This window comes from Myxine glutinosa, unplaced genomic scaffold (genome assembly GCF_964187855.1).
Source record: "Myxine glutinosa unplaced genomic scaffold, kmMyxGlut1.1 SCAFFOLD_735, whole genome shotgun sequence".
NCBI classification, from domain to species: Eukaryota; Metazoa; Chordata; class Myxini; order Myxiniformes; family Myxinidae; genus Myxine; species Myxine glutinosa.
Window position 1 is genome coordinate 100,232 of NW_027616830.1, and position 27,269 is coordinate 127,500.

The 27,269-nt window shown below is 42.2% G+C and overlaps 1 protein-coding gene across 1 annotated transcript in view; it reads left to right on the plus strand.

Moving 5' to 3' along the window:
- The window catches only part of LOC144889086 (ubiquitin carboxyl-terminal hydrolase 53-like), a gene marked incomplete at its 3' end in the record, with an annotated part of 156,213 nt that overhangs the window by 97,614 nt on the left and 31,330 nt on the right, over positions 1–27,269 (plus strand). The window contains exons 3-4 of the mRNA XM_078768946.1: positions 16,008–16,688; positions 25,614–25,706. Coding sequence (XP_078625072.1) covers positions 16,467–16,688; positions 25,614–25,706 — 315 coding nt within the window. The remainder of the gene's footprint in view (positions 1–16,007; positions 16,689–25,613; positions 25,707–27,269) is intronic.

Here is a 27,269-nt window from a genome sequence, read left to right on the forward strand (position 1 = left end):
AGACATATTCTGTCATTTTAAAACCACCAAAGTGTGTATTCGGTTTCCCCGTTTCATAAAATGTATCGTTTGATACGTATAATGCTTTAAAACTGTTTTTTTTTTGTTTGTTTGTTTTTTTATAATCTCAGAAGAGATGTCAACATTTACCTCAGCGAATGTCAATCGCGGTGTCAGTATTTGATGAACTTATAAAAACTTAGGTGAGTTATAAGTGTGACGAGCATGTGCACGGGATTCTTCCCAGAAGAATGAGTGGTCGCATTAGCTTGTACGACTTAAAATGAGCGAGTTTTGTTTTGATGTTTGGGCCAGTTTTACATGTTGTATCCCTAAGGAATGAACCGAACGTTTTTCTTGGCTTACAATTTTATTTGAAGTCACACATACCTCAAAATACACTCACTTATATAGAATTGAACGCTGAATCCGAAAATGTAAGTGAAATTGCCTTGTTTTTTTTTTAACATTATCTTCTATATATTCTAAATATATATCTGTGCAGTGTCTGTCTTGTCTTGTGTTGTCTTGTCTTGTGTTGTCACTGAACTACTCCCTCAAACCTTTGTGAAATCGTACTGTTCCAACTTGACCCACGGCGGGAGTATGCGCTCTACTGAGTGGCGTTCTAGTTATCCATCTGTGGTCCTCTAATGCTGCTGATGCAGTCTTTTTGCTCCATATTGAGTGAGCACAGATGTTTTAGGTCGCAGGCATTCAGCCGGATGCAAAAAGGCAAAACGTGTAATAAAAAGCAACGGATTAAGTGATGTTTATGCTTCATTATATCATAACCATCGCACTCACCCATCTTGTTCTCCTTCGTGTGAATTTACTCGCCACTCCAAGTGCTCGGAGATGTAGACGCTTTATTTTCACGGGAAAAAAATATATAGTTTTGCTCCATGGTGTGTGCATCTCCAGTGAAGGTTTGACTTCGCTCTCAAGCGTTAATGAAGCTAACTGTTGGTGCTTTAAATATTGTCAAATCTCGCAATTCAGGCCGCGTAGGCTCCGTGCTTGGGCAGGTTTGATTCTGGGGTTATTTTAAATAACTCTGTATTGTGCGCGAGCTGCGTGATGTGTGACTTCGTCAGGTGTGCGACAAGGTTTATATATCCAGTTCGATATTTGTTTTGCTTCCAGTGCTCTTTTTTTTTATCGGCGGAGCACAACTCGAGCCGAAATGAAGAATGCACGGAGTTTATACTGCAGGCTCACCGTGTGAGGCCTTGTAAATTCCTCGATGTGTCGATGTGTTTGGCTTGCGTCGTCACCTTCGGTCACCGTTCCTTATTCGGGGTTTAAGCCGTCAGACTTCAATCGAATGCTCCGATCTTTATGGGCGGAGAACGTGAGGTAATTTAGCATCAACGTCGATGCTCGACTGCTCGTGGTTCAGACGAGCGTTGTGCTGAGGAAACGCGGAACTGCTTGGTATAGCGGCTCTTATGGTCTCATCTCATGTGTTGAAATTTCTTAAACATCTGTATTTTAAAAGGAGCTCCGCCTGTCTGTTTGTTCGTTGTGCTATAACCTGAGAACGGATTCACGGATTTCAATGAATTCAACGACGGTGGATTCGTGGAACTCCTTGGAAGGTCTGTGCCCCCCGGCCCCCCCCCTTCCCTCCCCAAAAAAGGATTTATATATACAAGGGATTTATATGTATTTGTATTTATATATACAAAAATATGTACAAGGGGAAGGTTTGTGTGTGGGTCCATGGGCACATGTGGCGAAACTGCAAACGCCAACCTGCAATGCTGGTCATCACCGCATGGAGCGCAGGATCTCCCAGGAATCCTTGTTTTTTTTTTTTGTTTTTTTTTCTTCTCCTTCTTTTCCCATAGATTAGTCATTGCAGTAAAGATTGGTATTCCCGTCAGTGAAGCGATGCGTCTTATATCTTAGTTTGGATAGTCGGAACCACTCACATTTGCGTCGGAACCACTCACATTTGCATGGTCTGAAACTAGGCCTCTCATGGTGTTGATTAATACCATGCAATGTAAGTTATATAAATACCAATGCCAGAGGTTTTGCTCGGGAGTAATGCATTCGTGTGTGTGTGTGTGTGTGTGTGTGTGTGTGTGTGTGTGTGTGTGTGTGTGTGTGTGTGTGTGTGTGTGTGTGTGTGTGTGTGTGTGTGTACACAAGATATCTGGAAAAGTTCTGAACGGATTTGGATGAAAGTTGGTGGGATGATTGCCCTTGGGATAAGGAAGAATTGATTAGTTTTTGGTGAAGCTCACGATATTATTCCCGATCCAGGAATTTTTTGAAGGATTTTTTACCATTGGAAGATAGGGCTCAGCAGCGGCCACTCACGGTGGGAGTATGCGCTCTACTGAGTGGTGTTCTAGTTTATTTTGTGGAGGTGAGATGATAAAGAAATGTTATCCTTGATTTTCTTTATCAACTTGTCTTAACTTTTCAGGAGTGGGGAGAGGGAATGGGTTGTCTTGTCTTTTTGCCATGATGATATTTTTCCAAATGTTGGTCATTTTGAGTCGGCTGTGTAAAGTTAAAGCAACTGCACCCTTCCATATATTTGACATCATTGCACAAGTTTGGAAACGGTTGCGTCTTTTCATATCTGATGTGGCCCCAGGTACAAAGTTCATTTATTTCCAGACAGTTTTTGGGTGAGTCACTGCATCTTCAAACAATTGAACATGTCTATTTTCTTTGCATTGAAAGTGAGATAAATGCAGGAAATGCACTAGGTGGGTTTTCCATCCAAATGGTCTCCGTTTTGTGTAATTGACATTGTGCGTGTACATCAGCAACTTTATTATGATCTGTACAGCACACAAAGTTTCGTCGCTCTCTACTAGATTACTAAAGGTACAAATTAGATTGGTCATATCATGTGGCATATCATGTGGTCATATCATAGCCTGGTGTTGGGCTAGCGGTTAGGGTGCCAGCTTGGGATCCTAGAATCCTGGGTTCGAATCCCGGTCGATCGCTGAATTAACGCCAGGGGGGGTTGACTCAGCCTGTCATCCTTCCGAGGTCAGCAAATTGAGTACCAGTTCACTGGTAATTCCCTGTGTGTCGCAAGAGGTGACTAACAGTGTTGGCGGCAGGAAGGGCATCCGGCCATACAAAAAAACATTGCTTCAAAAAAGGGACCACGGTGCCCGAAAAAGGCCAACCCCTGCTCTGCGGGGAAAAATGGCCTCTAAAGGTGGTTCTGTATCATGTGGCATCCTCCATTATGTTCTAGAAGTTGCAGAATGACAAAAACCCCAAACCGGAGCTAGAAAAACAGAGTGTTGGTGTCTCCGAAGCATCTGGTGTCTCCTAAGCAAATGTTATATACTGGGTGGCTTGCCATTGCCTTCCTAGCACTGGTTAAAAAAAAAAAAAACACATGTAGAGGCCATTTTTCCCCGCAAAGCGGGGGTTGGCCTTTTTCGGGAACCGTGGTTGTTGTTGTTTTTTGGTCCCCTTTTTGAAGCAATGTTTTATGGCCGGATGCCCTTCCTGACGCCAACCCTTTTTGCCGTACATATCGTACATATCCTCGTACATACCCAGAATCTCTCAATCTCCAAACCAGGTTGAATGGTGTCGTTTTATTTGCACATAGAGCAAGTTCAACCAAAGGCTGTTTGGTGCTTTATCTTGTTTCGGAATAATAATGTACCAGCTAAGCCTTCCGGGCCAGAATTATGAATGAATTGTTTTCCCAGTATGTCTGAATTTTTGTAATAACCACAAGCATAACTGTTGACACAATAATAACTGTCCTCAAGTCATCATAATCTTTCTTAAGCATCTTTCGCCTAAAGATTCATTCATCATCTGGCTCTGTTGTCTTTGCTCACACATGTGAAGTGAATTAATATTGACTTGATAGCTTCGTGGCATTTGAGATTCCTTCCCACAAGTTTTTGTCCACTTTGTATTTTGGTTCGTCTTGGAACTAAAATGGACTCTCTGGGGATACAGGATTAATTAGCGGATTAGTTGTATCACCATTGCATGTTTAGAATCGACATGTTTAGACCCCCAATTCAGGTCTGCTAAGGTGGTGTTTATCAGGGCTTGTCTCCCCCTCCATCCCTTTGTATTTTTCCTGTTAAATGTGCTTTATTAATTTGATTAACAACCTTTTGTCTTTCTGCTCACTGGCCTCACGACCAATAGTTCTTGAACTGGGTATCACACAGTGTTCATTTGAAGCAGGCCAATCAACGGTGTGCCATCAAGTAATAAAAGTTTCTTTATAAATATTCAGTTCTAGTTTTTATTAGCTCTTCCCATGTGCAGCAGGAGACAGAGGTGTGCATGCATGTCTGTCCAGGCCATAACTTTTGTTTTTGCCATTTGAGCTTTTGTCATACATTTTTCAACAAACCTCAATAATTAAAATATATGGAGAACCCTAATTAATATTTTGGTGTGTGTGTGTGTGTGTGTGTGTGTGTGTGTGTGTGTGTGTGTGTGTGTTTTTGTGTGTGTTTTTTTTGTGTGTTTGTGTTTTTAACTCAACTGGACTATGTCCAGCTGAGTTTTTGTCGACACCCAGTGTCCGTCGTCCGTCGTCCTTCTGTTGTCTGTCTGTCTGTCATCTGTAAACAATTTGACGTCTAGCTCTAAAAGTCACAAATATTGATGACATTTGATGAAACTTGTTATGCAGCATCTTTAAGACATAAACTAGTTTGGGATTGCATTTGGGCGTTGAACGCCCAAAAATGGGCTCGGCAAGGCGGCCATATTGAAAAATCAATTTTTGTCATATATTTTTAGCACATATAAACTATATAGTTTGTGGTTCTATTATGCATATTCTAACCATATTGATATAGAGCAGTTGAGTTCAGGTTCCCTGGAACCTCTGTATTTTTTAAAGCTGTTCTTTTCATCAAGTTTAGTAGTTTGAGTACAAAGCGGGTGAGGGCTGGCTTTGTTTGCATTTTGAGATGCTTTCAAGTTAGCTTTATGTTTTACCTTTGCCTAACGTAAGGATGACTGATATGTTGTCGATATGTAACGACAGTTATTGTTGTTTCAAAAATATGACAAAATATAATTTGCCATGGTTGAATTTGCACTTTGTAAAAAGTTTATTAAAAAAAAAAAATCCTCATTTTTAGCTCACCTGGACTATAGTCCGGTGAGCTTATGCGGTCGAGCAGTGTCCTTAGGTAAGTTCGTTAGTTAGTCAGTCAGTGAGTAAGTGAGTGAGCCCGTAAACACTTCAGTAATTTTCACTTGAACCAAACACACGATTTTGATGGAGCTTGGCCGCAAGCTGTATATCTGATGACTAACGAAGGTTTATTGACCCCCCATCAAAATCTGCGCTCATTAGGGGGTTTTCGTGTGAGGGAGGGATTTGACCTCCTCCTCCCCCCTATCCGCCCCACCCCCCTATAATCCTCCCCAAAATAGGTATTTGCTCTCTCCTCCGAAACGACACACACGATTTTTATGAAACTTGGCCATAAACTTCATATACAAGGGAACGAAGGGAAGAGTTTTGGTTTGTCTTGGGATGTCAGAGGAGCTCAGTGTGAACATAGATTTGAAGCAGGTAAGCGTTCTCAGCCCACTCCTGTTTATCATGGTGATGGAGCTGGTAAGAAGGAAGGTAAACATGAAAGATATTCTGGGGAGGATATTGTATGTGGACAATCTGGCTGTTTTGGAGAGTGGGCAGGAGATGCAGGAAGTACTGGGGGAGAGTGAGGAGGCATTTGAGAAACAAGGGCTGAAAATGAGCATGGAGAAGATGGAGGTGATGTTAGTTGTACAGTAGAGAAAAGAAATGAGTACATTATCTGGTTAGAGGGGAAGGAGATCAGACAATAATTAGGTTTGGGTATCTGCCTCTAATTTACCATCCCTGGTCACTGTTCCACCCAGAGGTGTGGAGGAGGATTCATGTGGGTATGAATGCATGGAGGAGGATGGAGGGTGTAATAGCAGACAGAAAAATTTCATGGAGATTGAAAGGACCTGAACAACAGACTTGCTGTTATTGCCATTCGAGTTTACCCATTATGACACCTAACAGAGGTAACATGCTTTAATATACATTGTGGTTTTTTTGCCATAAGATTACAAAAACAATTCTCAATTCTTTGCAATCATCAGCAGCTCAAAGTTCATGTTAAGTTGCCCCAACAGTATCATCCATTGTATCGTTGCACGAGCTGCAAACAATGTTACATGGTCCTATGCATAAAAATAGTCTCTGCCAAAAAGTAGGTTGTGAGGTGCATCGGGCAAGCGTGCCGCATCATTCTGATGTATTTTGTAACGCTGGCCTTTATTTACGGTCTGGAGAAGTTGGCACTGACGAACAACAGAGGCTGCAGGTTTGTGAGATTAACAGGGTCAGGAGGATTCTGGGAGTGAAGAGGGTGGATATAAGAAGGATGGATTAACTGAGGAAGGAGATTGGTGTGCAGATGGGTTTGACTGGGAGATTGGTGAAATTGCGGCTGAGATGGCCTGGACATTTGGTGCGAATGGAGGAAGAGAGTATGGTAGGGAGCGAAGAGGTTGAGGGAACAAGGTAGGAAGAAAAGAAGTAGATTTTGGTTGAGATGGGAGGATTGTATGAAGAGGCATACAAGTAAGGTGAGGGTGGTTGGAGGGTGAAGATAGTTTGCTGAGGATAGAGGGGAGTGGAGGAGTATCGTGGACAAGGTAGGGCAGGAGCTTGGTACCATCGGATCTCACTCTTTATAAAGAGAGGAGGAGGAGAACAGCAGTTCTTTGTGTTGCCAGGAGTTATACTTGCTTTATTCCAACAGCTCTTAAATTTTATTACACCCGCCACAAAAGGTGGACGGAGGTTGTTTTCGCCCGTCTGTTTATTTGTGAGCAGGATATCTCAAAAAGTTGTGAACGGATTCAGACAATATTTGGTGGACAGGATGTGTGTGATATGGACGAAATGATTACATTTTGGTGAAGATCTGAATCTGGATATGGACATAAGAATTCAATTTTTATTTTTTTTAAAGTGATTCTTCTCCATTGAGAGATGGGGCCAGCAATGACATATAGCATTATATTTCAAAAACTTGGGGATGATGAGTTGGTTAGGTGACAACAACAAGCTGATTAGATTTTGATTCAGATCCGACTTATCAGTGGCATACAAACCAAACCATACGCTGTTCAGCCTAACGGAGGTATGCGCTTGAGTGCCGATTGCTGTTGTTGTTGTACCTGCTTTATCTAATGCCAAAGGTTTAATGAATGCTATCATAGCGGTTGTCTGCCAAATGCCTTGCTCATAAGAGCTTAAAATGGGGGGGGGGGGGGGGGGGAGGATGAGTCAGGGTGGTTGGGGAAGGGGGAAAAAAATTCTTCTTTTTTTCATCATCTATTTTTGTGAGTGACATAGCTGTACTGCCTTTTCTGCCTTCTGTTGGATTGGCATTACAAAGGAAATTGAATGGTGTTATATTAACTAGCATGTGTGAAACTATTTTGAACTTTGTGCATTCTGTTTTTGCAGCCAGTGCCTTTAGACTAGGCTAAATTTCCAGAAATGCATCTAATACAAGTTATAGGGGCATTTCTGAGTAAAAGTTGGTAACAAGTGTTTTTAACCTATTTTGGGGGTGCTGATCATGAAAAAATAGGATACCAAGCTGAATTTTTGGTATTTGATGCTCAAATCTGGAAAAAACTAAATGGCCGCCAAAATATTTAACTTTTAGCCGCTGAACTCAGAATCACACAGGAAGACATTTCAACAAGTACACTTTACGTGAAACAAGATGAATATTTCCGGGCAATCAAATTTGTATATACTATTTTAGCAGAAATCGATGTTTCGGCCATTTTCCAAGATGGCCGCCATCAAATCTTATATTGACGATATCTCCAGTTCTAGTGAACATAGAATCATTATTTTGATGTCTAGCCCCAGGTTATCGAGGTCAAGGAAGCATATGAGCGCACTATTATTAGTGTTGGACCAAAGCTATATACTGAAACAGGACACATTCAAGGTGGTTGCTCACAAAATAGCTCTAAATATCGGCTAACTGCAGCTAAAATGATATCTACAGACACTTACACATGGACCCTTGTGCCACACAGCTCATATAATAAACAACACGATTACAAGGCAATACAACTTTACTTTTGATCTTCATTGATTAATACGATTACATGCAGTGAACAATCACATATGAACGTTTAACTATATACAGGTAGCACAGTCATGACGTCTTTTACGATATGCAGGCTCGACGGTAAGTTGAATAATGTCGTTAACACATTACACATTGTCATTAAAGCAACCGTCCTGGTCAGTTTCTTGCCGACATACACATGCAGCTGTGCAGCCAAGTTTTGCTTTACGGCAGCTACAGCGCATGGTACGACACCGTGACCTGCAACTGCAAGAAACAAGTTCAAGACACGACTCAGGAATTGGATGGAGTGTCATCAGCACTGGTTGCAAATTGGTAGCGACCCTTTTCCATCCCAACTCCGTGACATTCGGCAGGTTCGGAAGTGGGCAGTGTGCCTCCTTCCATATCAGAGATTGGTAATGCACACGCTGGATGTGGAATTTGAGAGCATCGCTCGTGGGTGGCATCGCTTCTGGTTTGCAGGCCTTCTCAAACATGACCCGACGAACGCTATCAGTTGTCTCCAGATTGTTCATCCCGTAGATTTTGCAGACAAATATTTCTGTCGATTTTGACACTTCAGGGGTCAAATTCCCTACTCCCAAACCCACAAGAAGGTGGTGATACTCAAGGAAGACTTTCCATGCTGAACGTTTCGTGTGTCCACAGATGTGCGATGTCGTGTCCGATCCCGTAAGAGTGTGAAATGGCAGAAGTGATTGGACTGAATTTGATGGCAAGTTGTGATATAATGGACCTATGGGTATGTACTTTCTCTTCTGGGCAGTACCAGCCATCATCCATAGATTTCTGCAACTGACACGCGGAAAATGTGCCACCAACAACAGCATGACATCAGTGTCTCTCGCACATACAACTACAGTGTCCAGCCGACTATCTATGACGTGTAGAATTATGCGTGTGTCCGCTTCTTCGTGTGTTGCTTTTAGTGGAGTGAGGTCAGTATTGCCACGTGATGACCTGATTTCACGCTCATCGTCAAACCCCCCTGCAACCACAATCTCTGTATCACCAGGAGCATGTGCCAGAAGTTCTTCCGAGAGGAAGCGAGCAAGGGCTGCCTTGTTTTCTGGAAGGGCAATGAAGTTTATCCAGGAGTTAGGCAGTGGCACCTCCCGTCCTTCTACAATACGACGTATTGGACGACTTGTCTTTGTTCGTTTGGTTCTTGTTCCTGCTTTGATCGACTCATCTCGGTATCTGTCAAATACAATGTCTATGCGAAGATATTGCATTCCTGACTGGAAGATTGATCTTGTGAAAACGTCTGCCAAGTCTCCAAATGTCTTGGCAGCAACCGGTTTCCCAATGGCCACGACTCGAGCCTGTCCATCTATAACAAGACAAGCTGATTTCCCGTGCAGATCGAGCGTAGCAGGACATGGAACATCTGCTGTCAACATATCAGCCAGCAACGATTTGTTTCCTGTCCTTAAATTGCCATTGAGCTCTGCCAGCGAGACTGGTACTCGAAGAAGTTCGTGGTTCAACACGTTGTCCAAGTTGATCGTGCGGCCAGATGCATATGCCGTTACCAAACGTTGGAGGAAGTTTTGATCAGCTTTCAGAACAGTGCGTTTGTTCTTTTCGGCACTGTGTTGTACTACCTTATAAAGATCGTCGAATGTTGGAGCATTGTTCTTCTTGATGGTGTCATACAATGAGTGCTGAGGCACTGAGGTTTCTGCGTCTCCAACAAGTCTATCCTCCACAAATTCATCCAGTTGTTTCTGACCCATGACTCGTGCGTTCAGTAGCGATGTTTGGATTTCTTCGCTAGCAACGTCTTTTGTTGCAATGTTTTGCAGCGTGATGCGTATCAGGTGCAAACACATGGAAGCGTTCCAATATGCTGAGCAGAATGTTCTCGTCTGCATTGTCACGTTGTTGTCTTGCTGGTTTCGATTCGTTATGGCTGAGCAAGTCTTTTGGATATATCTGCAACATTTCACGCGTATCTGCTGCAATATGTGCTCTCAGGTTGTAAGACAATGCCCATCTGTTCAAGGCTGTATTGGTTTTGGTGATACCAACGATTCCTCCGGCCCTTTTACCAGTTCCATTCAACCACTCTTGTGCCTGGTCGGGATCAACCTGATTGAACTTACGTGCCGACCGTTTGACCACAAAATTTCCTTTTTTGAATTCTTCGAGAACTGACTCTGGTAGGTTTCTCATTTCAGCCAAGTAGACAGGACCCCAGCGTCCATAGTTTACATGGTCATACCTGAGAAAGAAAGGTAGCATGCAGGTGAATGAATGGATGTGAAGGTCCCAAAGTCCATCTCGTTGGGCTCTTGTGAACATAAGTAGAATTGCTACCATTTCCAGGTATCCCCACCAGAAAGAGAAGTTGACATTGTCCTCCTTTCTGCGTTCCAGGAAATCTGACATCAATGATGAAAACGTTGGGTTTGTCAGCAAGGTGACAAGGATCTCAACAGCTGCCAGGTCGGATGCAGCCTTGGATATTTGAATATGCAGTTGCTCGTCGGCTTCTTTCACATAGTCTAGTAGATTGGGTCCTAATAGTCGCCATAGGGCCTGGCATGTAATTTTGTGTGCTCGCATGGCTTTGTTGAACTTTTTGCCAGCCAATGCTGCTTCAATGGTGTTCTGTCCCATTAGACCAGCTTCAACCCAGGCCTCTGCCAATCCAGATCCGTGCATGTGTTCTCCAATAACTTTTAAAAAGTTCATTGAAATGTGTAGCCCTCCTAGACGTGGAATGAGTCTCTTCTTGTACTCCGGATTGCACCACTTCAACTCCATGAGCTTGCAATAAAGTGCTTGATCCACACTCGGTACCGTGTATTCTTGTCCGAAGCGAGATGAAACTTCCAAACATCGCTCCACGACTGTTTTGAGTGTATCAAACTCGTGCGCTGGTGCCAGGATTATGGGCATATAGCCAACTGTAGTTTGTGGAGGATCATTTTGTGTCAGGGACTCATTGAATACTGTCCAACTGGTTTCCGTTGTTGAGTTGAGTCGCATGAAATTGAACGCTAAATCCACCGATTGGGCCCTTGCTGCACAATCAGTGTCCTTGGACGGTTGATGATACCAAGTTTTTTCCACTTGGCCACTGAAAGATGGTTCGGCCCTGACGGCAGGCATAGTTGCAGCATTTAAGGTGTCCATGACCTCTGGGACATGCAGCATTCGGTCTTTAGAAAGAACCATGCTGTCCCACTTCACGTCTGCGGATGGTCCTCTCTGCCACGCTGCCAGCTGAGTGGCATGGAAGGTTTCTTTTCCGTCCAATGTCTCATCCAGTATGTCGATATTGTCAGCAGTGTAGAACAGAAAGCGGTCAGGAACTAGATTAGGTGGTATGACGGCACCGGTGTTTGGATTCATAGACTTAATTGTGGACTTGGCTAAGGTTGTGTCCAACTGCAACACTTGATGGTAACTGAGGGTGTGTCCTGCCTTATGGAACATTTCCACCAACTCCTTAGATCGTGTAGTTTGGTGCAGGGTGCTGCCGAGCCCTATATGTTTCGGCGTCAGTTTACTGCCTCCGCTCACTCCATATACCATGTCCTGAGCACTGCTGAGGACTTGTTGTTCTAGTTTCGTATCATCTTCTTTGGCAACGCATGGTTCTATTTCAAGCTGACACGGACCACCATATAAGAGCTTGAGGAACATGTAGACAGTCTCTGGTACGCAACTTAGTGCGTTTCCGATGCTCACTTCAAATCCCACGTGGCCAGGCTTATCAAGCAAATCTCCTCGAAGTTTTAGGGCAACATGCACCAGCGACAGGAAGATGTCCTCTTCAGGCCCGAACCTAGGCATTGTTAGTTGTTCGTCTGCTTCATCCGTCAGTCCAGATACAGCATTGCCGGTATACTTAGATGGTACCAACAACGTTTCTCTCTGAGATGTCCCACCATCAGGTCGAACAAAGAGGATGGTATCACCTACTCGAGATTGCAGTTTTTCCCTGAATGTTGTCCGACGACTTACAAAGGACTTCGGAATAACTGTGTTAGCTTCCTCTGAAAGATTTACATACCGATCCCAGACGTCACTTAGCCTCAGCACATGACCCTTTTGGGCTGCATACATAAGTTCTGAAGAAAGCCATATCAAAGGTAAGTCTTGACTGGTGTGAAAATCTTCTTTGACTTTGGATGTACTTCTTTTGAACGAACTTAAGCAAGGAAGGTGATATTTACCTTCCGCTGCGATGAGGTCACTAACGCCTGCCAAACTGAAGCATAGCTTGTGATGTAATTTAGATGCCTCTAAAATATCTTTGCTGACATTGAATGTCATAACTGAACTTAATCGTTGTTTTGACGTACGATCCTGACAAAACATGCACAGCGTCCAGTCAACTGGCTTGACAGAGCTCCGACGTATGACACGACCTTGGGTAGACCCAACAACTGAGCTGCATGTTGGTACATTTTCTCGGTCCTGATGATGATCTTCCAGTCTTTCTAGGCGAAGAAGTTTATTTTTATCGGTGAATTGGACATAACAGTTTTTGTGCCATACGATTGAGGTGGTATTCGAACCCAACGCCAGATCCAGACGCTCAATTATATTGCGGTTTTTTGGGTCGCGTAATTTCTTTCTGGTTTCGTAAGCCTTAGCGAGTGTGGCTAGACCTTGATTGCTGGCAGATCGCAAATCCCCATCTGTTTGGCATAAAATGCATAAGGCGAAGTCAATCGATGATGGTCGTTTCAGAGTAGCAACAGGATCCATCTTGATTTAGTCTGAAAATAAAAGAAAGAGAGGTTGCATGTCACCGTCCCGGTAAATAAACCGTCCTTAACTAGACATGATAACAACCTTAACTAGAAAATACAGTTGACAGTGATCTGAAAGCAATGTAATGCCAATCAAGGTAAAACGGCAATAAAAGCCAATATGGTGTATGAAACATCTTCCATTGAAAGCCTGCAATTCAGCTTGGTATCCTATCTTTTCGTGGTCAGCACGCTCACATACAGCTAATAAGCATAGATACCAAGTGCTACTATGACATTCCTATTTTTAAAAGAAAATTAGAAATGTCAATATCGCGTATACTTTTTTTGACGGCCATTTTGTTTTTTGGCTGATTTAAGCCCTAAATATGTAATATTCAGCTTGGTATTATTTTTTATCGTGATCAGCACCCTCATATACAGCTAATAAGCATGGATACCAAGTATTACTACGACATTCCACTTTTCTGAAGAAAAAAAACAAATATCGCATAAACTTTTTTGGCGGCCATTTTGTTTTTTGCTGATTTAGGCCCTAAATATGCACATTTCAGCTTGGTATCCGTTTTTTTCGTGATCAGCACCCTCATATCCACCTAAAACGCCCGGATACCAACTTTTACTCAGAAATGCCTCTGCCAAAAAAAAATCAGAAATTTAGCCTAGTCTACTTCAGAATGTATTCAAATGACTTGACTTTTTAACATTTTGTTGTGTTACAGCCTGAATATAAACGGAATATAAAAAATTACATTGAGAATTTTTTGGTCATTGGTCTGCACACAATACTTCATAATGTTGGTGGAATTCTTTTTTCTTTTGATTTTTTTTTTTTACAGAATAATTAAAAATGAAAAGCGGAAATGTCTTGAGTCAATAAGTATTCAACCCCTTTGCTGTGATACTCCAAATTGAGCTCAGGTCCATCCAAATTCCTTTGATCATCCTTGAGATGTCTCTACAACTTGATTGGAGCCCACCTGTGGCCAATTCATTTGATTTGACATTACTTAGAAAAGAAACACCTTTCTATATGAGGTCCCACAGTTGACAGTGGATGTCAGAGAAGAAACTCTACCATGAGGTCCAAGGAACTGTACGTAGAACTCCGAGATAGAATTCTCAGGAGGCATAAATCTGGCGAAGGCTATAAAACAATTTCTAGAGTGTTGTAAGTTCCCAAAGGCACAGTGAGCTCCATCATTAGGAAATGGAAAGAATATGGAACAACCCACAGACTCTTCCTCGAGCTGGCCATCAGACCAAACTGAGCAACCGGGCAAGAAAGACCATGGTCAGGTAGGTGACCAAGAACCCAATGACCACTCTCACAGAACTACAGGGTTCCTTGGCTGAAATGGGAGAACCTGCCAGAAGGACAACAGTCTCTGCAGCACTTCACTATTCGAGGCTTTATGAAACTTTCGAGTTGCCACGAGTTTCGAGTTTGACACATTCGAGGAGAGTGGCCAGACGGAAGCCATGTCTGAGAAAAAGGCACATTTTTCGTCTGAGAAAAAGATAGCATGCCTGGAGTTTACAGAAAGGCACGTGAAGGACTGAAAGCACAAGCCACAATATTCTGCGGTCTGATGAGACGAAAATTGAACTCTGGCCTGAATGCAAAGCGCTACGTCTGGCGGAAAACAGCACAGCTAATCACCCATCTTACACCATCCTTACTGTGAAACATGGTGGTGGCAGCCTCATGGTATGGGGATGCTTTTCAGTGGCAGGGACTGGGAGATTTGTAAAGATAGAGGGAACAATGAATAGAGCCAAATAAAGGCAAATCCTTGAAGAGAACCTGCTTCAGAGTGTAAAAGGCCTTCGACTGCAGCAAATATTTACGTTGCAACAGGACGATGACCCCAAGCATACAGCCATGGCAACACTCGAATGGTTTCAGAACAAGAACATGAAAGTCCTTGAGTGGCCCAGCCAAAGCCCAGACTTTAATCCCTTTGAGAATCTGTGTAAAGACATGAAGATTGCTGTTCACCAACGCTCCTCATCCAACTTGACAGAGCTTGAGCAAATCTGCAAGGAAGAATGGGAGAAACTCCTCATATCCAGATGTGCAAAGCTGATAGACATACCCAAGAAGACTCAAAGCTGTAAACGCTGCCAAAGATGCTTCCACAACGTATTGACTCAGGGGGTTCAATACTTATATAAATTCGATATTTCTGTATATATATATATTTTTTAAAGTAAAAATTCCTTTTTTTAAATGCTACTTTGTCAATATGGGTTATTTGTTTTGTATGGATCAGTGACAAAAATGTCAATTTAATCCATTTTAAATTAACCCAGTAACAACAAAATGTGAAAGATGTCAAGGGGTGTGAACACTTTCTGAAGGAACTGTATATGCCATGTCTGCTGTCAAATATGTTTTTGTCTTGGCATATTGTTGAAAGAGGAAAAAGCCAAACACTGATTGGTAAACTCCATATGTTGACACCGCTTCAATAAAAACACGAAAGCAAAAACTTCGGATTAAAAAAAAAATTCAGACTTGGATTAACATTTTTATAATTTATTTCGTTGATATTCCAAATTTATTTTGTCATTTTCTTTTTATCATTTTCATCATGTAACAGGAATGATTAACCCTTTGAGTACGGATGACGTCCAGTGCCGCAACCCACGAAAAAGTTTTGTGTACGGATGACGTTGCTACACGTCTTCGACTATACCTCTAAATAGATCGTCAGTACGTGGTTGCATTCCCGTAATGCCAAATTAATCCAATTCTCAATTCTTTTGAGAATATTTTTATCAAATTTTATTTATTGTTTTCAAAAATTTATCAAAATCTTATATCAAAAATTTTTTTTTTAATCAAATTTTATTTTATTTTTATATTTTTTATTTTAAAATATTTATTTCTTTTTTATTTTATCTTTTTTTTATCAAAAAAAAATCCCGTACTCAAAGGGTTAACAATGCAAGAAACTCGAATTTAAAGGGTTTGCTGTCTGACTTTGCAATTTGTGAACAGTAAATGTTTATCTGTCTGCAATTTTTTGAAGCATTACAACATTTTGATGTGTTTTTATGTTGCATTTTCTATCGATCAAATTGCTTTTTTTTCTGTCTTCCCTTCCCTTTATTATCATTTCAGATTTCAGTCCCAGAGTTTGGTGTGGTCTCACAACCAGCACAGTTTTAAAACTTCCCTTGGAGCTGTGTTGTGCTCTTCCCACCAGGTTTACTCTTCGCAAAATTTAAAATGCCTCTGGAACGTGTATTTTGAAGTCTGACCTCTGCTGTTGTGGTCTTTGCTCCGGAAGTACCAATAATTGTGAAGGACAACTTGAATGAACCCAGAATGTAGCAATCAAAATTGGAAAATCATCGGGAGCCATTGACCAGACACTGCAAAAGAGTCAGCGATTTCTTCATTGAGGGTATTTCTTTCACTATACACCTGCCTGACTTCCCACTAGCCTTATTTGAGCAGCCAGATCTTGACTGGCAGCAAGCATTCTGGGTTCAATATTTCCTGCCGTTGGCATGCATCACGCAGCAGAACCATCCATGCATACAGGCCTTGGGTTTAGACACAGGAGTCGGCGGCCCCATGGGCAGGACGAGCGCTGTGCGGCAAACATGGCGTGAAGGCCAATCCAGCGGTGGGGAGGGACCTGGGATGTCGTGGGTTCGCAGTCTCATTCCTGCGAGGCCTGGAGGTGCTGTACTGCGCCGTGGGCGACTTCTGGGCAGCGTGAGCTCCCTCGCTCCCGCCAAAGGTCTTCTCAATGAACCTGGGCAGAACAGCTGCTTCTTGAACAGCGCCGTACAGGTGGGAAAGTTCCAAAAAGGGAGTGGGTTCGGGCTGCCAGGCGGAAGTTCATTTGGAAGGCAGAAAAATGTTTTAAAATGTTTTGCTTTTGATAAAGAACAGTCAATTTTTTAAATTAAATCACACCATTTGATCTTTAATGGAGGGAGTTATATTTAGGATTAGGTGCCGTTGCTACTTCATCTTCTATTGTTTGTTTTGGCTCCTTTTGCATTCTCAAATGATTTATGGTTCTGTTTTGCTCTAAAATGACAAATGACATGCATGAGTGATGTGAATGTTTTCTTGTTCTGACTTGACCAATATGTAGTTTGCCATTTCAGAAATGCAAGCACAACAAATATTTAATTTTGTCAATTCATTCCAAAGCAGGGCTGGCAGGATAACCTAGAGGTATGGCATTCCATATAGTCAGATTTCCAGTTACCCAACCCAATCATAATAATAATGCCTGTGAACAGTATTTTATCAATCAATCTTGTGAGGATAAACACGAGTGCCTAACCAGCCTGACTGCTTTGCCTACAGTGAAATATCAACACACAGCATTCCTCAATGCACTGCCACGACATCGTAAATCAACCCGCATAGCAGTTTGACACTAAAGGGATGTATCATCATTTAAGATGAGATTCTTAAAAATCGCAAACGACTATTGCACCTAAAGAGGAAGTTCCTTTGATTCTAAAAATGCCTGAAAATGCATTTGATGTCCTCATGACATCTGCCAGGAAAAGTAGACGATTTTGCTTCCACTTCAAGTCCATACATAAGACCTAACCAAATATAATTGCAAATTATCTGTATGATGTTGGTGGTGGATGAAACACAGACACTGTGGCAATGTTTCAGAAAGTGAGTACATACCTTCCAAAACGGCCATTATCAGGTGTCTGGCTATAAGCAGTTTCGTCATAATGTTCTGAATAAAAATATTTCAAAGGTAACTGGAGAGTTCAGAGAACACCTACCCCGACGCATTCTTCAGAAAGGACATGGGCGGGGTCTACGAGCGGCAAATTTGATTGGTCGTGATGACGTAGAATGCCGTGATATTTTGTCCAAATACTGCTGAAGAAAGGGTTTTGTAAGTGCCAAAAGGGCGATTTGTGTTCCACAGTGTTGAAGTATATATTTCAATTGAAATAACATTAAGATTTTAAAGGTAGTTAAAAAAAATTCCAAAAGTTTACCATCATTGATGCAGTGTTGTTTACACCACCTTATTTAACGCGTTACATTAGTTATTTGTGCCTGTTTGTGTCCTTTATGACATCGCTAAAAACAGTAAGTTTCCTGTTCGGAATGATTTTCAATTCTGTTTGATAGACAGACAGACAGAGTAAAATAAATAATTATCTTGGTCCTCTCTGTGCATATGCGGCCGGGACAAATTCAGAGCTAAAGTACTTCTAAACTATAGGTTCGTTTTCCGATTCGTGTTCAAAATATACCATTCAATTTAAACCAAATTTTTCATCAATCATAAACTGACGTTTGTTGATGGACAGACAGATGGATGGACAGAAACAAGGTGAACTGATTGCTTAACCACGCTTTTCGCTTTACGTGTGTGGGGTAATACAAACATGTCTATCTTGTCCCATTTAATTCAGCATGTAACAGGAAATTTATTTTAGGCCTTATACCAACAATAATATAATCAAGAGAATTTAGATCTTGCACTCGATTGTTTGATTTTGCATTTGCTTTTGTTGAACTGCAATTCACATTGCAGCATTCATTAGTGGCAATCAAAAATTATTTGTTGTGAACCATTTTTGCATTCATCATTTTGAAAAATTATCCAGCTTTATTTCATAACCACCCTCCCTCCAACATAACTACAGTTCATGCGATTCAAATGCCCTGCCTCATAGCCTTGCTTATGTTATCTCAGTCACAACTTTCAAGAATCTGTTAATGCAGCATTTCCCTCTCGCTTGGCATCCTATAAACTTTTTGCTCTCTACAAGATCGAGGCTCATGGAAGCGTGATGTGACGGAGGGTATGACATGACATGACATGGCAGCGGGGCAACTCATGGACACAAGAAGCAAGGCAATGAACAAACAAGAAAAGAGGGTGGAAGGAAATGCTGCAACCTGAAAAGAAGAGCTAGGTTGGGTTTGGAGGGGTAAAAGGGGGTAATATAGATTGTGGGTAAGGATTGAGGATGGCCTGAGATTGCAGTATTCACCTGCTTGAAGCTCTGCAGGGAAGTGGGGGGAGGGGTTGCACAGCTTCTGAAAGGTGTGGAAAAAAAAGTCGATGTGTCATCAGCCTGGATTTTGGAAGTGTAACCAGGAATGGGTTATTGAAAGAACACGTACATCCTGGAGTTGTTGGGGAGGATCAGAGGGCGCTAACCAGAGCAGAGGCGGTAAAATATGGAGCGGCCATTGATCTTTTTTTTTTCTTTTTTTTTTTTTCTTTTTTTTTTGTATACAAGATCGAGGCTCGTGAAAGAGCGAACATTAATCACACAGAAAGACAAACCGACACATAAAACATATAACATCGGGAGCGGTAGACAAGATGGGGAGAGAGGGGGAAGGACACAAACACAACATTTGAGAGCAGGGACCGAGAGACATGGAGACATCGAGAGATCTGAGAGAGGGCGAGGGCTTTGGGGGGGGGGGCATGGGAAGGGGGCGGTGGGAGAGGTATAAAACATATGGACACTGCCAGGACTTCCAGGAAAGAAGTTGGAATTTCAAACAAGGTGGATCTGGGGTGAATTAGCGGGGGTAGAAAAGATCAAGGTTTTGGATGGGGGAAGATAAGAGATGGTGGTGAACAATCTGCCTGGCTTTGTTGCTTAGTGTGGGAGTTCCTGCATTTTGACATAACTTCAACACCATCACTTAATTATTTACCCCTTCCCTGAACAACCTTTTACCCCCATTCCAATTTGTGACTAATTTTCTCAACTTTGTGGTGCTGAAGATAAGGCTGATCCCACCTTAATGGACAAAATTGATGCAATGTATGAAACTTTATTCCTATACAGTAATCTTAGGTTTTAGGTATTTATCGAGATGAGGTATTGCTTGATAACTATTAATGAGATATTGATAACCATTACCAGCTGTGCTGGTGCCAAAATATGAAGATTCTCTTGTCATTGCTTTATTCTGTACTTTTGTAGAAACTGATATGTTAATTTTGCCTTTCATGCTTTTCATATCCTCAGTTTTGGCTTTCTGCTCAAGCATATAATCAAACACCTTTGCACTGCTTATTATATATTTTTGTTTTGATATTCCTCCATTTCTGAGCATGAACCTTTCAAACACTACCCTTTGCCAGGAATGTTTTAAACATTCCTTTTTGCCAGTCGAATAGAACAGCTGATATGGAATAGAGCAGTGGTAGAATTGGTGGAGCCTTGTTGCATTGGTTTGGGTTAGATTCCCAAGGCTGCTTTTGGATACACGTTTCAGTTATTTCATTGACATTTTTTTTACTAGCCTCAGTAAGATGGTTAAGAGCATCCGCTCTGAATCTGACAGGTCGGCGATTCCAACCCTGGCCGAGTTATACCAAAGACTTTTTGAATGGTATGTGCTGCTTCCTTGCTTGACACTTGGCATTTGAAAAGGATAGAGCACCTACAAACAACATAAGTTGTTAATAATAGCACAGGCTTTGATGGGCCTAATAGTCACCTCTTATATTGAAGTTTCTTGTCAGGGAACTGTTTGAAAGTCTTTACTGCTATATTTATTTGCAGCAATTTATGGTTTTCATACAGTGTGTTGATCACATGTTGGCATTGTGCGAGTATGTGATTCTTGTTTGTTTTTTGTTTGTTTTGTTCTCATAATGCCATTTCCCCCAAAAGGAATGAGCTTTTCCCATTCTTGGGTGAGCCATCTTTTAGCTCCTTTCAATAATGATGATGATGATAGTGTGAGTCATTGCTTTTGACCAATCTCTTCTCTTTGTTGGCGTGCTCAAGAAGCATTGTGCGTTGTGTGATGGCTGTAAAGGTAAAAATGGGTGGTGAGCGGGTGCCTATGAGGGTAAAAACCTGCACAGAAAAGCGATTAAAGTGATAGAGATGTGTGCAAGGCAGTGGGGATTCGTTACCGTGGACAAGGCGTCCGCACCAGGTACTGTCAGCCGGAGCCAGCTGAGCCCAGGACTCGCATAGGGCAGGGACGCCACTCCCTGAGGTAGCTGAAAAACATCTGCCCTGCTGCCCTGCTACCCTACTATGTTTCATCCAAAACACTATCGTGGCAATTTTATTGAGGCTACTGTTCATAATTATCCTCCTACTTATTATCCTCCTTATCCAGTTAGCCTTCCCGTATATGTTTTGAACTTCATTATTATCCTCTTTATCAGTTAGCCTTACCGTATATGTTTTGGACCTCTTTGTAGTATTCAAGGACCAACCCATCATGGCTGGTACCCTTTAGATTATTTTCAGATTATTTATTCGCTACACAGAAAAACGTTAGAAATATTATTCTCTGAAACTGCTTAACTGATCGATTCAAAACTTTAAATATGTGAGCAATTATCCATAAGGGGAAAAGGTTTGGTAACGATGATGTTATCGGTCACGTGGTCTGGCAGCCGTAATGTATCGAAGTGAAAACATTTAAAATTGTTCTTTAACAATGGAACGGAAGTGGCCATATTTTCTCAACTAAGGTCCCTAAACAAGAGCATGCGAGTTGCATTGTTGTGAACCTTAAAGCATGGATATCATTGTGGGCCAACCGGAAGTGATGGCATTGTTACTGGAACATGCAGCATGGGCTCTGGCTTCACTGCTTGGTTTTTAAAATTATTATTATAATTATAATTATTATTATTATTATTTCGGTGTGCAAATGCAAACAGCAGCTTTGGTTGGCCAGCTTGGTTGTGGAATGATTTGACCAATTGCTCAGACTCTACTCAACTGCCAACCCCCGATAATGGGGTGGGGTCATATGAAGCCCCAGCCGATTTGCCAATCTAATGATCTGAGTGTGCTCTCAAAACAAGTTGCATCCATTTGTGAACCAAAATAAGTTGAGGCATTTCTGCTGAATGCATTTTATTCTTCATTGTAGTCTTCCCTCCTCTATAAAATATCCCCCATTGTATCAAAGTAGCTGGATGAATTAAGGCAGTTGGTGACAAAGCTGTATCTCCTGTTATTCTATAATAAAAGTTTTTTGTTAAAACGCTGCCCATTGAAGTTTGTAGATTAAGTGAATTGGTTGGGATTGGTGCCGGCGCAACGAAAACTTGATTGAAGCCCCGCTGCTAATTCATTTGATTAGCATCCCAGCCACATTGCATGCCCACTGGAGGCATAGATTTCTTGTTACTTGGACCCAACAAGCAACGTGGGGCTGACATATTCAATGGTCCGGAGCAGAAAAGGGCAGCACACATTGGTGGCTATATGTCTTTGACATTTGATAACGTAAGAATGAGCAAATCGGAAAATTGGTTTCTCTGAACGTAGCTTTTGATTTTAGCAAATGATCGGGAGGATTTGCCAGTGCATAAAACAAAGTTGTCGATTTTGCTGAAAGTGTGCACTGATCTGACGCTGTTGAATGTACATAGTGGCCACTCGTACATAGTTTATTATGTGCACTTGGTAAAATGTTTTGTGTGGGCAGTCATATTGATTATGTATCAATAGCGAGCTGTGTTGAACTGACCTATTATGTAGAATAAATTATGTACATTATATTGTGCTTTAGCTGATTTGTGTGGGCAGTCATATTGATTATATTGAGGTCAGGTCATATTGAGCTCAGGGATTAGCTTATCCTTTCCGAATAATTGAATCCTTTCTGCAGGAATCTATGGATCACCTTTTGATGGATTTATGATTTTGAGGTTAAGGATCAACTTTGAGGCATCAGGAAAACCGATTGAACTAGATGAGGGAAGGAAATCTTTGCAGAGCAGGAGATTGGCCGAAGATTATTTTTAAGATGTGACAATTAAAAATCATGTCCTAAATATTCCAGTAACTAGAAAACGTATCTACTTGTCTTAACCCACGTATCACTCTGTCCAACAGAACAATGAATTACAAATAGTTTCTCTTCCGTATGAGTGCAGTTTGATGTAGTTTTTGTATTAAAGTGTGGTTGAGAGGGTTGATTAAAAACAATCTATCACTGATTACATTAAATCTTAGGTAAACCATTATGTAATCCGTGTTAAATACGAGCGCCAGTCAATAAGTAAACTTAAAATGGCGATATAAATTCGAGAATGTGATGTGTGTAGTTGTAGATGACATATGTTATATCTATGGGTAAGAGTCATGTTTTGCCTGTTTTAGATCTGGCAACGTCGAGCATATAATGTCAGTAGAGCAGTTCCAAGATGGCGGCTCCATTAGAAGCATGCACCAGGGAGAAGCAACGTTCTGTCATCTGTTCATAGGGAAGTGAGCGTGCGAATCCCAGTGAAATCCATCACGGAATGAAGATGCAATATGGTGACGCATGTTTTTCGCTGCAGCAGGTGTACAACTGGGACAGGAAGTTTAAAAGTGGTGTCCAATGTGGCAGACGCTGGATGAAGTGGTCTCCGAATTGAACATTAGCCATGGTTCAGCACACCACATCATTCACAATGTGCTGGGGTTCCACAAAGTGTCTAGAAGGTGGGTGCCTAGACAACTCGCACTAGACGTGAAGAACTTCTGTGGCGTTACGAAACAGAAGGTGACGCTTTCTTACAGTGCGTAGTGACTGGGGATGAAAGCTGGATCCACTACTTTCAGCCAGAAACGAAGAGGGCAAGCAAAGAGTGGCGCCATTCAACTTCACCAAAGCCCAAAAAATTCAGCACACAGCCCTCCACTGGAAAAGTGATGCTGACGCTCTTCTGGGATAGCCGTGGCCCACTTGTGGAGCATTACATGCCCAGAGAGACCACAGTCACCAGTGCATCATACTGCGACCTCCTTAAAAATCATCTGAAACCAGCAATCAGATCAAAACGTCATGGACTACTGACTACCGGTGTTTTGCTGCAGCATAACAATGTTCTGCACCATACTTCCTGCGCTGCAGCTGCAACAATCGAGGACCTGCATTTTGAGTGTCTTGCTCATCCACCCTACTCGCCAGACCTCGCCCCTTCGGATTTCCACATCTTTGGGCCACTTAAAGAGGGGCTTGGTGGAACCACTTTCCGATCCGACAAAGAGTTCCAAGAGGCGGTGCACGAATGACTACGCAAGCAGCCAAAATAATTTTTTTTCCTACAGAAATCCAGGCCTTAGTAAAGTGCTGGAAAAATGCGTTGAACGCAATGGAGATTATGTTGAAAAATAACAGTTGTTACACACGTACATGCAATAAACAAGTTGTGAAAAATATTATTAGGTTACTTATTGACTACAACAACAACAACAACAACATGCATTTTAAAGCCATTTTCCCTGCGAGAGCGGACTTATTGGTTACTTACTTATAGGTTACTTATTGACGGCCCCTCGTAGAAGCATTTTCTTCTTCCTTCTTGTTTAATAGCCACAATTATTCCCATATTATTCTGGGGTTGGCTGTACGAAGCTTGGCCCAAGCCTTTCACAAACCATTGGCCAGGCCTGACGTTCGGCCAAGGTTAGGGCATGAATTTGGAATTTGGCCAGAGTTCTGGCGATAGCTCTCCTACTGTTCAGGAAGTACACCGTGGGATCTTTAACGTCCACCAGCTTGTACTGGCAGACGGGACGCCCAGTTTAATGTCCATCCAAGGGACAGGCACACACATTGATGAATCACCCTGCCTGTGAAACGCTGGGATGACAGTTTATAGGTGGGTCGGGATTCTGACTCTGTCCAGATAGCTCGGAGGCGAGTGTGCTTACTTCAGGCCATCCTGGCAGCCTGAATATAACATCGGTATAATTACTGTATGATCTGCTATATGCACCATTATAGTCAAAATATTTTTCCCTTTTCAAAATGTTTCAGAACCAAAAACGTGACTGGCATCAATAAATTATCACTAATGGGAGCGGAGGTACTGACTTGAAACGATATAGAAATTGGCCAACTGCGCAGGACTATTCCTCTGTGGTTCGAGTGAAAGCCTTTTAATGCGTGCATGTTCATGTGACAGCCAGTCAGTAAGTCTCCCCACACCCCACCACGTGATCTCCCAAAAATCCCTCGTCTCATTGCTCACTCATGAAGGTTTGTTGGTAACCCACCCACATGCTAACTGTTTCCGAGACCAATAATTGCAATTCCTTATTGCAGTGAGAGTGCACTGCATGCACGAGTGCCAGCACTACGGAGATGCTACCACCATTAGTGATGAAAAGATAGGTGTGCGTGTGCTTTTGTGCTTGAACAATTTTATTTTGCTCATGTACAAAATCCCTTTGGATATTTGCAGTCTAAATTCCTTCTATCTTGCATGGCAGCTGTCTTCACTTCTTCAAGGTTCTTAGTGATAAAAATAATAATTCTGATTGCTTTTTAAAATTTCTGATTATTCTTGGCATCGAAGATGGCATGTTGCATCTTTTTCCAAGTTGGCAGTTTTCCACTTTAAATCTTGGCGACTAATTTCCATTTTCACTCCGTGCCCCTTAACCAGGCAACCTTTCCTGGCCAGATTTGGCTTAAGCCCTTGATGGAAATGCACTTTGTAAATCTTAAAGTCCCCTGGCTAGAAGGCCACATGCAGTCTTTCAGCCATAGCTAATGGTTATAGGCACAAGGATTAACTCGACATTCCAACAGTGATTGCCCCATTGAGCTTTACAGAGAAATCATGACCGGCAATCAAGGACAGGTGAAGGTTGGTTGGTTTTTCTGATGATAATCACTGGTGCCATGCTTGTTAAACAGATTTTTGTTTCGTACATTTGCTTTTCCCTTGTGCCCATTTCATTCTTTTCCCAACCCCGTTTACCCTTGACACAGGTCTTGTGGCAACTGGATGTTTTCCGGAGGAGTTTTCGCCAACTGTTGGGTCACAAATGTCTTGGTGGTTCCTGCATTTTTTGTGCCCTCAAGGTGAGCTGCGTGGCAGTATGTCTTTGTGCTGCTTGTCTGGGTATTTAGGCATCTGGTCTTTAAAGGGCATGTGCCAACAAATTGGCCACGTTTGAGTTGTGATTTGTTTGACATTGCTCATCCTTTTTTGTTGTTGTTGAGCTAATGACCTTAAGTTGTTTTTACTTTAAATTCAAAAACATATTCACCCAAATTTCATCATTATAACACGTTTGCCAATGACGTATTTGCCTAGGATATGCCGAAAGCAGCTTGATATATGATGAAGTGTTCATAACCTGAATCTGGGGATTTCTCTGAAGGTGAAAGTGACCTATTAATATTAGAGGAAGAACAAATCGTGGAAGACGAAGGCAATTAAAATACTATTGACCGAGCTGATTGCTTTGGCCATGCCTTAGCTCGTAGCATTGTCTTGTTAAAACAATGTTGGAGTTTCTGGAGGGAAACAAGCTTGTCATCATGATCGAGTGGTTGAACTGTTTGTTACTAAAACTTGCAACATAGCCATGTGTGCGGGTGCGCATGCGTGCGTGCCACCCCTTAACTTGGGGAGGCCGCAAGGCACAGGATGACCTGTCAGCACCAAGCGTCGTCTGCGACATAACCTTCTCTGCCCTGCTGATCACCAGTTTGGAGGTGGGGTTGCAGTCAGGAAGGACAAATTAAACTACAGGAACAATTTATGGTCGGAGATGCTCCTTTTGTTGTCCCCCGTCGCACCGCGGAGCGAAAGGGGGACTGGTTTTCCCCTCCGTGCGTGCGTGCGTAAGCAAAGGACCGAATTCTAATTTGGTGTGTTGGTGCAACCAACGTCAAAATCCAAGATGGCCGCCGCCATGTGTGTCTGAACCTTGTGAGCGGAATATCTTGAAAAATAAGCGAAGTACCAACTTCTAATCTGGTGTGTGGGTGTATCTTCGCATAAGGGAGAACGCTATTGAAAATTGGGTCGCCATGTCAAAATCGAAGATGGCCGCCACCATATATATGTCTGAACCTTGTGAGCGAAATATCTTGAAAAATAAGCGAAGTACCAACTTCTCATCTGGTGTGTGGGTGTATCTACGCATAAGGAAGAATGCTATTGAAAATTGGGTCGCCACGTCAAAATCGAAGATGGCCGCCACCATATATATGTCTGAACCTTGTGAGCGAAATATCTTGAAAAATAAACGAACTACTAACTTCTAATCTGGTGTGTGGGTGTATCTACGCATAAGGGAGAACGCTATTGAAATCTGGGTCGCCAAGTCAAAATCCAAGATGGCCGCCTTGCGTCTTCCACTTTGTCAACTCACATCACTTCACCGACGGAGGACCTAGGCGTAACGCTTGTTTAATATATATTATTAGCAAACGTACCCGGCGTTGCCTCGTAACAATGAATCGCTTCCTGATGGGAATATGATAAACGCAATCTGGGTCCATCATCTAGACTAGAGCGAATTTTAAAAATAGATCGCAGGTACAGTGGACTATGATGCAATGGAGTGACACCCTATCCCATGGAATTTACACTCACAAACTGCTTACCAAGTACCAGGCTATGCTTCTGCAATT